The sequence below is a fragment of the Ambystoma mexicanum genome, chromosome 1p (genome assembly GCF_040938575.1).
Source record: "Ambystoma mexicanum isolate Mex_15411 chromosome 1p, UKY_AmexF1_1, whole genome shotgun sequence".
Lineage (NCBI taxonomy): Eukaryota > Metazoa > Chordata > Amphibia > Caudata > Ambystomatidae > Ambystoma > Ambystoma mexicanum.
In genome coordinates this window covers 408,918,030-408,931,812 of record NC_090921.1, presented here as the reverse complement: position 1 = coordinate 408,931,812, position 13,783 = coordinate 408,918,030, and the positions used below count along the sequence as shown (strand labels likewise).

Sequence of the window (13,783 nt, the reverse complement as noted above, 5' to 3'; positions counted from 1 at the left end):
AGCCTGATCCTTCTGGAAAACATCTTGGTATTCTAGGTATTCGGGAGGTAACTGGGGAGTCTCTGAAGAAATTGCGGCCAGTGCAACACCAGGTGGAGGGTGACAAGTAGAGACACATTCTGGAAACTGGACCGTTCTTGCTCGCCAATCGATCAGAGGATTGTGTTTCTCTAACCAAGGTATTCCTAGAATAATCTGAAACTGAGGGGCCTTGATCACATCGAACACGATCTTCTCATGGTGTCCATCTTGACTTACTAGCGTCACCTCTTGAGTGGTATGCGTTACTGGCCCGGAGGCTATCTCCGTACCATCCACTGTAGTAATGACGTCCTTTACAGCCTTGGGACAAAGAGTCAGATTCATCCTCAAAACCATTTCATGATCCACATAATTGCCGATGGCACCGCTGTCGACGTAAGCTTCAATTGCATGTAATCGATCCGGATTATCAGGGCTAATGAGGACCATAGGTATCACGAAATGCGAGGTCACGGAACTGGTTTTCACGCTCGGCAAGAGGACCTCTATTCTTGTCGGGCGAGGTCGTTTCCCTGCTCAGAGTTTGTAACTTTGGTAACTGCAGCTCCTACTGCCTTCTTGGCAGGTTTCACCGGACAGTCTCGAAGAAAGTGCCCTGAGTTTCCGCAATATAGGCATAATTGCAACTGTTTCCTCCTTTCCCGCTCCCTTTGTGTTAGAGGACCTTTCAGACCCCCTATTTGCATGGGTTCCCCGGAGTCTACTCCTTTGGAAGGAGTTGGCGGTTTGGAAAATACTCGAGCATCAAACTTGGAACGATCGGCCTTCCTGTTCTGCAGCCTGTGATCTATTTGAACGACCAAGTCTATATAATCCGAACAGTTTTGTGGGGGATTCACTACTTGGGCTAAAACGTCTTTGAGCTCTCCACGTAGACCTCTATAAAACAGCGTAATCCTTTTGTCCTCAGGCCATTGAGTTTCCACTATTAGTCTATTGAAAGATGCAATATAAGCCAAAAGGTCTTGATTACCCTGTCGCAACGAAAGAAGCTCATTGTCCAAGGCCTGCCCCTGTGAATGTCTTGCGAACAGTTTTTCCATACTAAGCTGAAAGGCTTGAAAATCATGGAGAACCGGATCATCTTGATTAACTAGAGGGATCGACCAGTCTGCCGCATTGCCACTAAGGTACGAAAGTACAAAAGCTACTTTTGCTTGATCAGTTGGAAAGGCTGCTGGCCGGCATAAGAAGTGCAACCGGCACTGATTGATGAATACTGCAAACCTCTTTGGGTCACCAGAAAATCGTTCGGGCGGAGCCAGAGGTACATTCCCAGGTAGGTTGATCTGCACTGGATTCATAGAGGATGTTGAAGGAAGATTTGCCCCTGATGCGGGTAACGGGGTCTGTCCGGCTTGTGACTGTAGCACTTGTCTAGCAAGATTGTCTGTTCTCTCCTTGGAAATAATTAGTTCCCTTCTTAGAGCATTCGTTTCCTGACGAGCTGCATGCACTTCTGCCCTTAGTTCCCCAAGTAACCGGGCTAGGGGGTCAGTATCCGAGGTTTCCATAGCGCCTGGGCGAGAGTTTTGCGGTAGGCTTTGCGTTCTGTAACGCTCACCTGATTCTCGCAGAGGCGCCGGTCTTGACTGGGCGACTACCGTATCTTCAAAGGTGATGTGTAGCACCCGGTTGGCTCTTTGGGCTGGACCTCTGTACACAGTATGCCTGACGTGTAGAGTAAGATGTCTGCAGATAGAAAGTATGGGGTTAATGAACTGGGGTTATTGGGGTGTCCCTATCTCTTTCCTGTTCTCCTCTCCTGTAGACCCCCAAAGGTTAACGCTCTCACCTTAGTTAAGTGAATGCCAAGCTCTCCATCTGCCTCGGGGCAGGGTGCTGTAACCAGTTTCTTCACTGGATAGGTAGCGCAGGCCTCTTGACTTCAGAGGACTGCTGTCCGTCGTTTACTGCACGAACGGTAAGTTTCGAGTCATTCAAATGTCTTTAAAGTCTTTAGTAATGATGTCTCTTGTTTTGCAGGGTTCCGGCGATGGCGGATGACGGGCTGAAGTGAGTTGAAGATGGAGCCCGTGTGATGAATAGAAGCGCCTGGAAGCACGTAAGTAAGCGCTTGTTGCCTGCTTCACTATGCGCTCTAACTGTCTTTTTATTATGCAGGTACGAGTTCGGAGCGGCTGCAGGGTGCCGGAATACCCACTGGATTAGATGTGGAAAGGAGTAATGGCACGTGAGTATTAAAGTTCCCCAATGTCTTTAAACGCACCTTGTTTTGTCTTTCAGATGCGGGATGCAGCGCCGAAGGCCTCCGGAGCGTGCGAAGAGTTGGTAAACTTCTGCCTTTCAGATGCCGGAATGCTAACCTGTTCTTTCTTGTCTTTATAGGTGTTGCTGAAGACTGGATTCAGGATGGTAAGCCTTTGCCTTTCAGATGCCGGAATGCTAACCTGTTCTTTCTTGTCTTTATAGGTGTTGCTGAAGACTGGATTCAGGATGGTAAGCCTTTTTCCTTAGGCCCAGGACCGGATGCAGAAGACACGATGAGCGTTCTGCTGCAGAGGTTGCAGAATAACGCAAAGCAAGATTCATCCACCGGGTGTGGTTTAAATAGCCTCCTGTAGTGCTTAGGTGTCTCCTTCCACAGCCACGCCTAAGTAAGAAAAGAGTTCCTGGTAAGAAAAGAGTTCCTGCCTTCCAGAAGAGTTCCAGTGTTCTGAATCTAGGGAGTGGCTCCAGCCCCACCCAACAGGAAAAGTAGTTCCAAACAGAAGAGGATCAGAGGCTCAACTGGCAGGCAAGTAAGCAGCATGGTCTGCTGAAGGTAAGTCCACCCAAGCATTATGAGCCCGGCGCTTCCAGCGCTGGGACTGGGCATATTTATGAGCCTGGTGCCACTGGCGCCAGGACTGGGTCCAAAAGGTCCCAATTGGGACTGGTTGGCACTCGGAACCTGGGTTATGGATCTGCTTCCAAGGGAGTTGGGAAAACCCTGACCTTTTGGAAGCAGAGATCATGACACTGTGTGACTTTGGTACTTCGAAGAAATGTACCCTCTAAAACCTCTACTGCCAATTGAAATTGTACCTATTGCTTTGACTCCCTCTGTACACCTTCATACTTTGTCACCTAGAGACTCCCAGCATAGACGAAAGTACCATAATAACACTTTAATGATAATAATGAATTCAACGCATGCCATTTTTAATAAGAGTAATTGTTGGATTTGCACCCATTTACCGCAACATGGGAATAAGGGGCTAGGATGGTATATTCACCCTTTACCTTTAACGACTGCTTGCTATGCCTCTCTTAGAGCACTATTCTTTGGCCGTTGGAATGATAGCATCTCAGGGAACTTTGATGGAACTAATTTAAATGACTTTGAGAAACGTGAATTGACTCCCCTTGGATGCTCGCTTTTTGCAAATAGAAGTAAACCTAATGTTGCTTCTATTAGGCCATCTGATAAACTATCTCTTCCTTTTCAAACTCTAATTTCCTTTAAAATGGCTCTGATAGGCAATAAGGACGCTGTGCCTCCTTCCTACTCTATTAATCATAGCCCCGATTCAGTCCCCTTTTGTGTACAAAGAAATGGCACCCGGTCAATGGGAGACTTTGAAGGTTGTGTGAACATTGTAAATTTGACCGGGGAGAACAGGCCTCTGTATGTAGGGGGGCCTGTCTATTTCGTTTGCGGTAGTTCAGCATTTCCCTGGTTGCCCAATGATTGGCAGGGAACCTGTTATTTAGGAATCCTGTTACCTGGGGTATTCATAGCTAGTACATTGGAAGTTTCTAAGGCTCGCCCACGGCGGGACGAGAACGGAGATACCCCTGGGCAAGTATTGGGAGATATAGCGAAATCAGTTGTGCCATTTTGGGGACAGATAGCAAATTCTGAAAATATTAGGGGACTAGCAAGGGTACTGGAGAAAACCATCAATCGGACCACGGATATACTCTACAATATGACACTATAACAGAAAGCAATAAGATTGGTAGCACTCCAAAACCGGATGGCATTAGATGTCATCCTGGCAGAAAGTGGTGGAGTATGTAAATTAGTGGGGTCCGCTTGCTGTGTTTTCGTACCAGATTCCTCAGCGACAATTTTCAAAGCAATACAGAACTTGCACATCCTTAGTTCTGAAGTGCATGTTCCTGTGGGAGATTGGAATATTAGCGCTTGGTTCTGGGATTCTCTACGATCCTGGGGTTGGAAGGTGCTTTCTGTTATACTGGTTATTTTGGGAATCCTGCTATTCCTTTGTTGCTGTTTCCAATATCTACCTAGTATATATGCAATGCTAGGGGGATGTTGTGCTCAGGCAGTGAGCACAATAGGGCACAAAATGTATGCCCCGGATACAACATCTAAAGAGTTTGTGTTACAAGAGGTTCTGAAAATGATTCAGGATGTATGGACGACAATGCATGGAGTTATTTACAAAGATATTAGAAATGATATTAGCACTTGGCATAGGCCAAAAGGAGGGTTTGTCGGAATTGAAACAACATTATGCCTCCTATCGTAACAATTGTATATGTATTGGCCTACGCCAAGTTGTCTAAACATTGTATGCGAACAAACTCCACGGCAAGGTCTTCACCTTAGAGAAAGTAATGTAAGTTGCCATCTTGGATTAAGCCGCCATTTTAGGTTCTCTTGTTATATGGAAGTCACCCTGAACATCAAAATGGAGGCCGAATGACATTCTGAGTAAGATTCTGGCCGTTGTGACCTCCGTACACATGAATGATTAATATGCCTGCAGGCCACTTGTCGGGGTCGCGAACTGAGACCTTGTCCTACCGTTGACCTATATGTAAATGTACAACTATATCAGTGAAACTAATCAAAATGCATATATTAAAGGATTGACCTGGCAAGGAACCCATAGGCCCGGCTCACAGAATGGTTAACCCGCGAGAGGGTTGGCCAAGGGCTGGACAAACTGTATAAAAGACCCAAGTATTCCAATGTGCGGTCTCTCTCACTAACGCATCGAACCCTCGTTGAAGTTTGTTATGTTACTCTGAGAGCTGAATAGCTATCCGTTTGTCAATTGACTTTGATAACTGTTGTAGCTTTTAAATAAAGCACTTGTATGTTCTTTGTAACCTGTGTTGGTGTGTTTCTTTCTGGGCTTCCCGGCCTCATATTATTTTTCTATTTCCACAGGATGAGTACAAATATTTGTTGGTTTTGGTAGATTACCAATCTAAGTGGGTGGAGTGGGAGGCTGTGAGAGAGGCTACCACGATAGAATTGATTACGTTTCTTGAAAAATTGTTTTTAATGGAAGGATTACTGAGGGTAATGGTGATAGACAATGGTGTTCAGTTCTCTTCTGAAATGATGAAAAGAAATTTGGAGCAATACTCGATATCACATGTGCGCGCTGCATTATATCATCCCAGTTCAAATGGCCTTGTGGAGCGTGTAAATAGATTCCTCAAAGGATGTATTCAGCTGGCATTGAGATTTGGTCTACCCTGGCAGGTCGTGTTGAGGCAAATGGTATGGGGTTATTACACCACTCCACATTCAGTCATAAAGGTGTCCCCTTTTGTATCTTTGAAGGGTTGTGAGCCGGGTACTAAATTATGTCCTGGGTAGATGGGTTCCATTGTTCCGGTTCTGGTGGAAAGCAAGGAGATTATGAAGGTGGTGGAACAAGGGCAGGAGCATTATAGGAGGGTGTTTGATGATTGCCATGGTGTGAAGGATTGTGTGTGGGCGGTTGGTGTATCTGGTTTTATTGAAAAATCCCAGATTAGGACTCTAATGTCTTGAAAGTTCATTCTTGGGAACTGCAGTGAGAAATGGAGAGGTCATTGTGGAAGGTGGTGAAGTGTGGTCAATGGGCAGATTGGCAACTTATAAAAAGGTGGGTGTGCGTGGTGTTGTTGCTGGGAGGAGTGCTGGTGGTCTGGTGGAAAGGGAAGGAACCGGAGGTGCCCATGTGGTGGAAAGAGAGGGTTTGCGTGGTGGTCGAGAGAGAGAGAGTGAGGAAGCCCCCGGTTTGCTTCAAGGATTTTGCACAATGAAACTCTACTATTATTAATATTGAGCAATAGAACATTGTTATGAGTGTGCTCAGATTTGTATTCCTGTTTTACTTCTATTTTATTTATTTTCCTTTCCTGTTCAAACTGTGTTTTCGTTTTTCCTGTTCTAATGGGTAAGATATGTTAGGTTCCACGTGTGCTGCTTTCTCACTTGGAACTCTAATGCGTACAATGTGTTTTGACAGTTTGGAATTGTTGACATTTGTTTTCTAATGTTGTGTTGCCATGATCCTAACAGCAAGCGCTGCGCTCCCCAGGTTTGAATAAAAGACTTACTTAACCTTGCAGTGTGACCTTTTCACGCCTCTTTTCCCCCTTCCAATTTCCCCTCCGATTCCTGTTGCGCAATACCCCAGAAACACCATGGAGGAACCTTCCAGAGCCCTGTGTAAGAGATACGAGCGCCTGGAGACCATGAAAATGGTAGCATTGCGCGGTATAGATCAACGTAACATAGCATGACATAACATAGGGCTCTGGAAACATCATTTAGCACGTACCCCAATAGGAGTTTGCCAGCCCCTCGAGGGAGAGGGGCCAGGAGTGCGCTGAGGTGCAGACACTGCACTCGTTATGGGGTGGCCAAAGCCCGCTGAGTGATACCACCAAGCTATTGGTTGACATACTACACCCCTGATCTCAGGAGGAGACCCTGTGGTTTTGAGGACGCCCAGACCCTGACCTAAACCTCTAGAGTAGGAAGACCTTGTTAGTGAACAGACAGACTCTCGGGCCAGACACTTCATGAAGCTCTAGTATGTGGACCCAAAGCGGGATGGAAGATAGAGACTGGTGGTCGCCAAGGACAGAGGTGGCTTTTTCCCTTTGGTAGACACCTGTGTTCTAGTGGTAGCTTGCAATGAGCTTTGCTTGCTGCAGAGTTTTGGGCCAGCTGTGTCTCCTTTCAGATGTAGCGTGAGTAAGCTATGATTGAGAGTGTAGTAAGTAGCTCAAACAGGGGGCTAGCTGTAGGCACACCTGCTCCGGTGCAGACCCAGAACCTGGACCAGTTGAGACCAGTCTACGGCAGTTCACATAATAAACCCATTCAGTTATGTGCTCAGGATTCCAAGAAAGGAAAACATTTTCCAGTTTTTGACCGGACCAAGCCTAATTTTAGATGGCAAACACTTACTTTTGGGAGATAAGTGAGGGTTGAACAACTCATCACCTTTCTACCGGGTAGGGGTCTCCTTAGAGGACTAGCAGGCTTTATTGGACAAGATGGTGATGCGCCACCCTGAATGGGTGGCACTAGCAAATACTTACAATGAATGATGGCCCCACAGACATCTTTTGGCAGGATTCGATCTCCTTCAAACACAGTTCAGTGGTCATGTGATCCACAGCGGCATCGTCACGGACGCCCCAACGCATGTCCACAACCTGAAGCAAAGAAAGAAAATGGGCACAACAGTAAACAGATTTCTCAGGTGAACTCCACTTATGCCCAAGCGCCCCAATATTGGGGAGACATCCACCTTAAATGTGCAATAGGAATTAATTCCCCAATGCCCATGGTGGCCTACACAAGCAATGCAGGTCCTGCATTGATGGATTTCAGTCCAAATGAGGCACACACATACATTGTAGGTATTCCCATGTTCCTGGGAATTTCAGCCTACCCAGGCACTTCCAGACCTGGAATAAATCTGCAAGGAAAGCAGGTAGCCCTAGCTGATAAAAAAAGCCTTCATGCTGGCCCCTGATACAGAATGCTTTTCAACTAATTTACATATTTTATGAACCCAGAATGCATTTCTCTCGCTCAGTATTTGTATTGCATTTTGACAGAGTTGGCCTATTTTGGAATTGTGACTGATGCTTGAAGTGAGACTATTCTGTTTCATGAAGAGGGGATATAATCGTGGCCTCTTCCTGGAGATTTATGGTTAAAATCAGCACCTGTGGATTTCTAGATAATCGAGAAGACTCCCCTGCGTACAAGTAGACAATGGCTGACAACGCTCTTGTGACTTCCTTGATTTTAATGCTGGCTTTTAGCATTGGCAAGTTTTTGTCATTCTCTTGTCTCTTCTGAATTCCTGTCTCTTTTCTACAAGCTCTCTATTGTAGACATGGTTTTTCGGAATACTAGAGAACTTCCTGCTTGCCGATTGATGTTTGTATGACATAAGCAGGGTTGGTAATCAACTGGTTTTTCTTCTTCTAGTTGTCAGTTCTTTCATTGCATTTACACTTAATTTGATTCTTGTGCTTTGCATGTTGATCTCAATTTGCATGTTCATCCTTTCGTTTTTCTTGCAAGGGATCTTCCAGCACATTTCCAACAGATTGTGGTCGCTGGCAATTGTCCGCAATACCTCGAAAGAGGTCATTAGCTGCAGCAAGGATTTTGAGACAAAGATGTAATCGATTGTGGCACCCCAGTCAGCGCTTTCCCATGTCAGCTGCCTAATTTTTTTGCGTGAAGGCATTGTCTAGGTTATGTAGTTCTCTTGACTGTGTCATGTCTAACCAAGCTTTTTTTCGGCATTCGGCCGGTGATGTCTTGACTTTGGCTTGTTTAGACTTGTCTGTTTTACACGATGCATTTAGGTCGCCACAAATTAGTAAATAGGGCACCATAAGCGTTGCCATTGTCTCATCAATCGGATGCTCTACCATGGTGATGAATTTTTTCCACATCGATAACTGCTGGATTCCAGTAGGTGTTGACAATCACTACTGTTTTTCGAGTTGCCGATTCACTTGCATTGTCCTTTTGATCCCAAGTTGCTGTGACTGCCGGTACCGATAAGTTTGCAAACAAGATTTCGTCCATGGATAGACCACAACCATTTCGACATGCCGTTGTCGCTGTTGTTTTTTCAAAATGTTTGGATATTTCTTAAGACCTCAGCAAGGCCTGAGGTTGTCATGCTCATTGGGAGTCAAAGTCTATGCGAAAGTAAAGAACAGTGACTGCAATGGTGGGGCCTTCCCAAACTCAACCGTTGCTGAAACCTAAAGGTCCACTCTGGATGATTATTCAGTTAGTCACTTTGTGTATATACTTATATGATGTAAACTCATTTGTAGCTCTGATTATAGCTGGCTAATAAGGCTTCAGCACAACAACCCAACTTAAATCTTAATTTGAGTTCATCCTTGGACAGGGCAGTAGACCACAAGCTCTGCCCTCCCAAGGCGTTCACTGCGTGTACAGGCAGCTTTGTTTCAAGCTCATTTGTGAATGCAGGCCTCAACCTTGTGTCCAGTCCGGGCTATGGCTCAATCCTTGTCAGTATCTTTGTAGGAGTCAAGAAGTCAAGGACTTCTATATAGCGCAGCATATTTAAAGTAATAATAATGTGTGTTTTCTGTAGCACTACATATTGGAAATTCCAGTTTCAGAGCACTTAGGTGTAACTAATAACCATCATTTGTACCCATATTTGTGGTATTCAGTTTGCAACCTTGGAAAGATGAAGGTTGAAATTGTCCCAGAGAAGTATCGAACCCTTGTCTGAGCCACAGCCATTATGCATCAGAGATGCACGTGTTATATGTAAGTAGTTAATGGGACTCCCTTTTCTCAAGTCAACATTTTGACAGGTGGACCCACCACCTGCTTCCGGCCTTAGACCTGCATTCCTTTTGATAGGGTTATAATATAAACTTAATATACATTTTATATACAAAAGATATCAACATTTTTTTGTATCGATTTGATATCAATCATATATTTGATATCAAGTGGGTATGATTTATTTAAAGTGAATATACATTTTATATAAAAATGATGCAAACATTGGAGCAGCTAGCAAGGGAATTGCTTGGTCACTATGGAGGACAAAGTGAGCTTTGAAGACAGGGACTGTGAATTTAGGGTTTTTCAGAGTGACGCAGCAATTACGCCAGAGTGGGTTTGGCCTCTAATGTTATAGGAAGTGATGTTATAATGATGTTATAATTTCATGACACGGGCTAGATAGTTAGATTCAATGGCTAGTAACATTAAACGTGCATATAGATTTGAGACAGAGTGCAAATAGAGCCAGGTAGGGCAGCCCTCTGCGAATTCCTGGAGTGGATTCCTGCCTCTTTCATTCCTATGCAGGCCTACTCCTCCTTGAATGCCTGGTCTGTAGGCTTTCTCTCTCTCCTAGCCACTCTCTCACAGTTGCTACTATCTACCGGTCACCTGGTCAGATCACCTCCTTCCTCACCGAGCGGGTGTACCTCTCTTCCTCTCTCCTGGCCTCAACCACTCAACTCCTCCTCCTTGGAGACTTCAACATTCACCCTGATGCTTCCTGTCCCGCCACGGGACTCTTCAACCTTTTGCAACCTTTTGCAACCTTTCTCTCTCTCTCTCTCTCTCTCTCTCTCTCTCTATCTCTCTCTCTCTCTCTCTCTCTCCCCCCTCTCTCTCTCTCTTTCTCTCTCTCTCTCTCTCTCTCTCTCTCTATCCTTCCCTCTGTCCCGACTCACTATGCAAGGCACACTCTTGATGTTCTGATCTCCTCAGACCTCCCCCTCTATAACCCACTCACCACTCCTCTCTCCTGAAGTGACCACTTTCTCCTCTTCTCTCATCTCTCTCTCTCTCTACCCCTCAGGCCAACCCTACCCCCACACTGCCACCCACTTCTCAGTCATTTAACCCATGAGGTGTGTGTCAGTTGAGGCTTTCACTGCATCTTTCTCTCCCCCTCCTGCACCTCTGGCTGACTCACACCCTGACACAGCCTTTTCCATGCTCCACTCTACAATCTCTGATACTGTCGATGTACTTGCCCCTGTCATGAGGAACCGCATGAAGCTTAAAATCAAGTGCAACTCCTGGTACAAATCAGACCTCGTCACCCTTAAACACAAGTGTAGGGTGTCTGAGAGGAAATGGTTGGCATCTTGTACATCCTCTGACAAACTGGCCTGCCGCCCTCTACAAAGGCAATACCAACTCTCTGTTCTCACTAAGAAGAGAGCTCACATCCAAGCTTGCGTTTCTGCAACATCTAACAACTCGGCAAACTCTTAAAATCTGCAAGGAGTTGGCCAATCCTGCCGCAGTCTCTACCTCTCTTGTCCCTTTTCAGGCCCTCTGTATGGCCCTGGCTTCTCACTTCATCTCTAAAACCCAAGTCATCCTGTCCACACTATCAGCTTCTCCTGCTTCTCCCTCCACTCTCTCCTCTTCTTCCGGCCCCCCTGCATCCATCCCCCTCCCTCCTCTGCCTTTCCTCTCTTCTCCCCTGACGAGGTTTCTAGACAAGTACGATCTTTGAAAACCTCATCTAAACAGGTTCTTCCCTGTTCTTCCAAAACCATCAAGGACCACATTGACACCCTCGCTCCAGCATTGGCTGACTTCTGCAATACTCTTTCACCTCTGGAACCTTCCCCTCCCCCCTGAAGCACTCTCTTGTGCACCCTCTTCTCAACAAACCCTCAGCAGACCCCTCCCTTCCGGCTAATTATCGCCCAATCTCTATCACTATTTTGCTGGGCCAACTCCTGGAAAGGCTGGCCATCTCCCAGCTTAATCTTCACATTGAATCTGTTGGTTGTCTTCATGAGCATGAGTCTGGCTTCAGAGCAGCCAGAAACATGGAAACTGCTCTCCTGAACATCTGTGAAGACCTGCTCTCTAACCTTGATTCTAATCTCCCCTCTGTCCTCATCCTGCTTGATCTCTCTTCTGCCTTTGACACGGTCAACCATACCATCCTGCTCAACCGGCTCCATGATAACCTGGGTATCACTGATCAGGCTCTGGCCTGGCTGACTTCTTTCCTCTCTGATGACCCTCCCAAGACCCTTCCTCTCCTCTATCTCTCTCTTCACCTCTGGTGTTCCCCAGGCGTCTAGCCTTTCTCCCTGGTTGTTCAACCAATACCTCTCGCCCACCGCATTGCTGCTCTCTGCTCCAACTTTCCGTGCTATGCGGATGACACCCAGCTCGCTTTCAGGCTACCCTATGCTGCTTCTCCTTCTCTCACCCGAAATGTCTGTTTGCAATCGAGGAGTGGTGCGCCGCCAATGATCTCTGCCTCAATGCCAGTATGATGGAGATACTCCTCATCAGCACACCTGCACCCATCTTTCCCGCCACTCTCTGGAAGCAGCTCAAGAATGTCCTCTTTGCTTCTGCCTTATCTCTTCCTCTTCCCTCTGATCTCCTGTCTGATACTGCACTGGTTACTTGGCTACCCTCTGAACCACGGGAACAGGTCCTTGTCCTCCCAGTTGCACACCTGCACTGCCTCCTGGTAACCCTGCACTTGGGGCTGTATTTGCAACCGTGCAGTCCCCCTACCTGCACTCATCTAACACTTGTCTGCATTTAACCCCCGCACTGCCACCTGTTGGCCTCACTTCTTGTTTTTCAAAGTTGTGATGCTATGTCTTGCTCCTCCTTCCCTTCCCCTGGCACGTTGCCCATTCCCTCTCCCCAGCACTTGCGCAATCTCAATCTCACTTGGCCTAGTAAGATCTTTGTCCTGTCCTCCCTTTGTTCCCCTCCCTTGCCTCATCGCGCCTTGAAACACTTGTGTATAGGTGTGCTATAAATGTCATATCACATCATAACAATTTGCTTTATAGGCAAAGGGTGGTTTTATAGTGCTAATATAAAAGACACAAAACTATTGTTGTTTTCAGTGCTTGTTTTTTTTTTTAAATGAAGAGTCTTGGACCTAATTGATGCAGCATCACTGCCACGATTAAACTTTAATTTTACCACATCAATACAAAAACAACAGCTATTGGCTTGGACAATGCTTGTTTTCTTTTTTAAATGAAGAGTCTAGAACCAAGTTGATGCAGCATCACGGCCGCCATAAAACTTTAACTTTACCATGTCAATTCAAAAACAACAACTACTGGCTTGGGCAATGCTTGTTTTCTTTAAAACACAGTACATGTACAGCCAGGTATAAAAAACAAAATAACAGAGTGCAATGGCTGGTTTCACAGAGCCTAGACAAAAGTTGAAACTAATGGCTTCGACAATGGGTTTTTAAACAATGAAAGCCTTTTGAAACACAATTGGGCCTCGTTACGAGTTTGGAGGTAGCCATGCTGTCATTACCGGCATGGCTACCTCCAAACTCGCGTCTGGGTCCCAAAAAAAGGGAATTACCGGGCCATTCCGACTTTTGCGGGCCCAGTAATTCCCATTTTCGGGACCTGGACCCGGTACGTCCCCATTCCCATTTGAGCCCCATAGGGCTCAATGGAAATGGGGAGGATGCTAACAACGGACCCGTTAATGACGGGTCCGTTGTTAGCATCCTGGACTGCTCGCGGGTGCCGGTATGCATGTCTGGCCAGACCAGACATGCATACCGCCACCCGCGAGCAAACTCGTAATGTGGCAGCCCGGTATGACTGGTGCCGGTACTTTATGGGCACCGTTCATACCGCGGCCGCCAGGGTCGTTTTGCGGCCCAATGCATGTGCAGCCAGATACAAAATATCAATGACAGAACCGTCTCTTGTTAGACAGCAAAAGTGTTTGCTTTTTAAAATGTCGTGAATTTTACATTTTGCAGACCTCGGCAAAAAGACATGTGTGGCTATTGATAAGAAGGGCTGTTGTGTATTTCACTTTGTCAGCATAGGCACTGCTTATGAATGGATTGATGTAATGCATTCGATCTTAGATGGTTTGTACGGTCATTTCTGCATTTTGGAGACATCAACAAAAAAGACATGTGTGGCTATTGATTAGACGTGTTTGTATTTTGCTGTG

At 46.0% G+C, this 13,783-nt stretch overlaps 1 protein-coding gene across 1 annotated transcript in view; it reads right to left on the bottom strand.

Moving 5' to 3' along the window:
- The window catches only part of NWD1 (NACHT and WD repeat domain containing 1), a 337,845-nt gene that overhangs the window by 288,581 nt on the left and 35,481 nt on the right, over positions 1-13,783 (bottom strand). Inside the window, exon 3 of the mRNA XM_069649205.1 lies at positions 7,351-7,467. Coding sequence (XP_069505306.1) covers positions 7,351-7,467 — 117 coding nt within the window. The remainder of the gene's footprint in view (positions 1-7,350; positions 7,468-13,783) is intronic.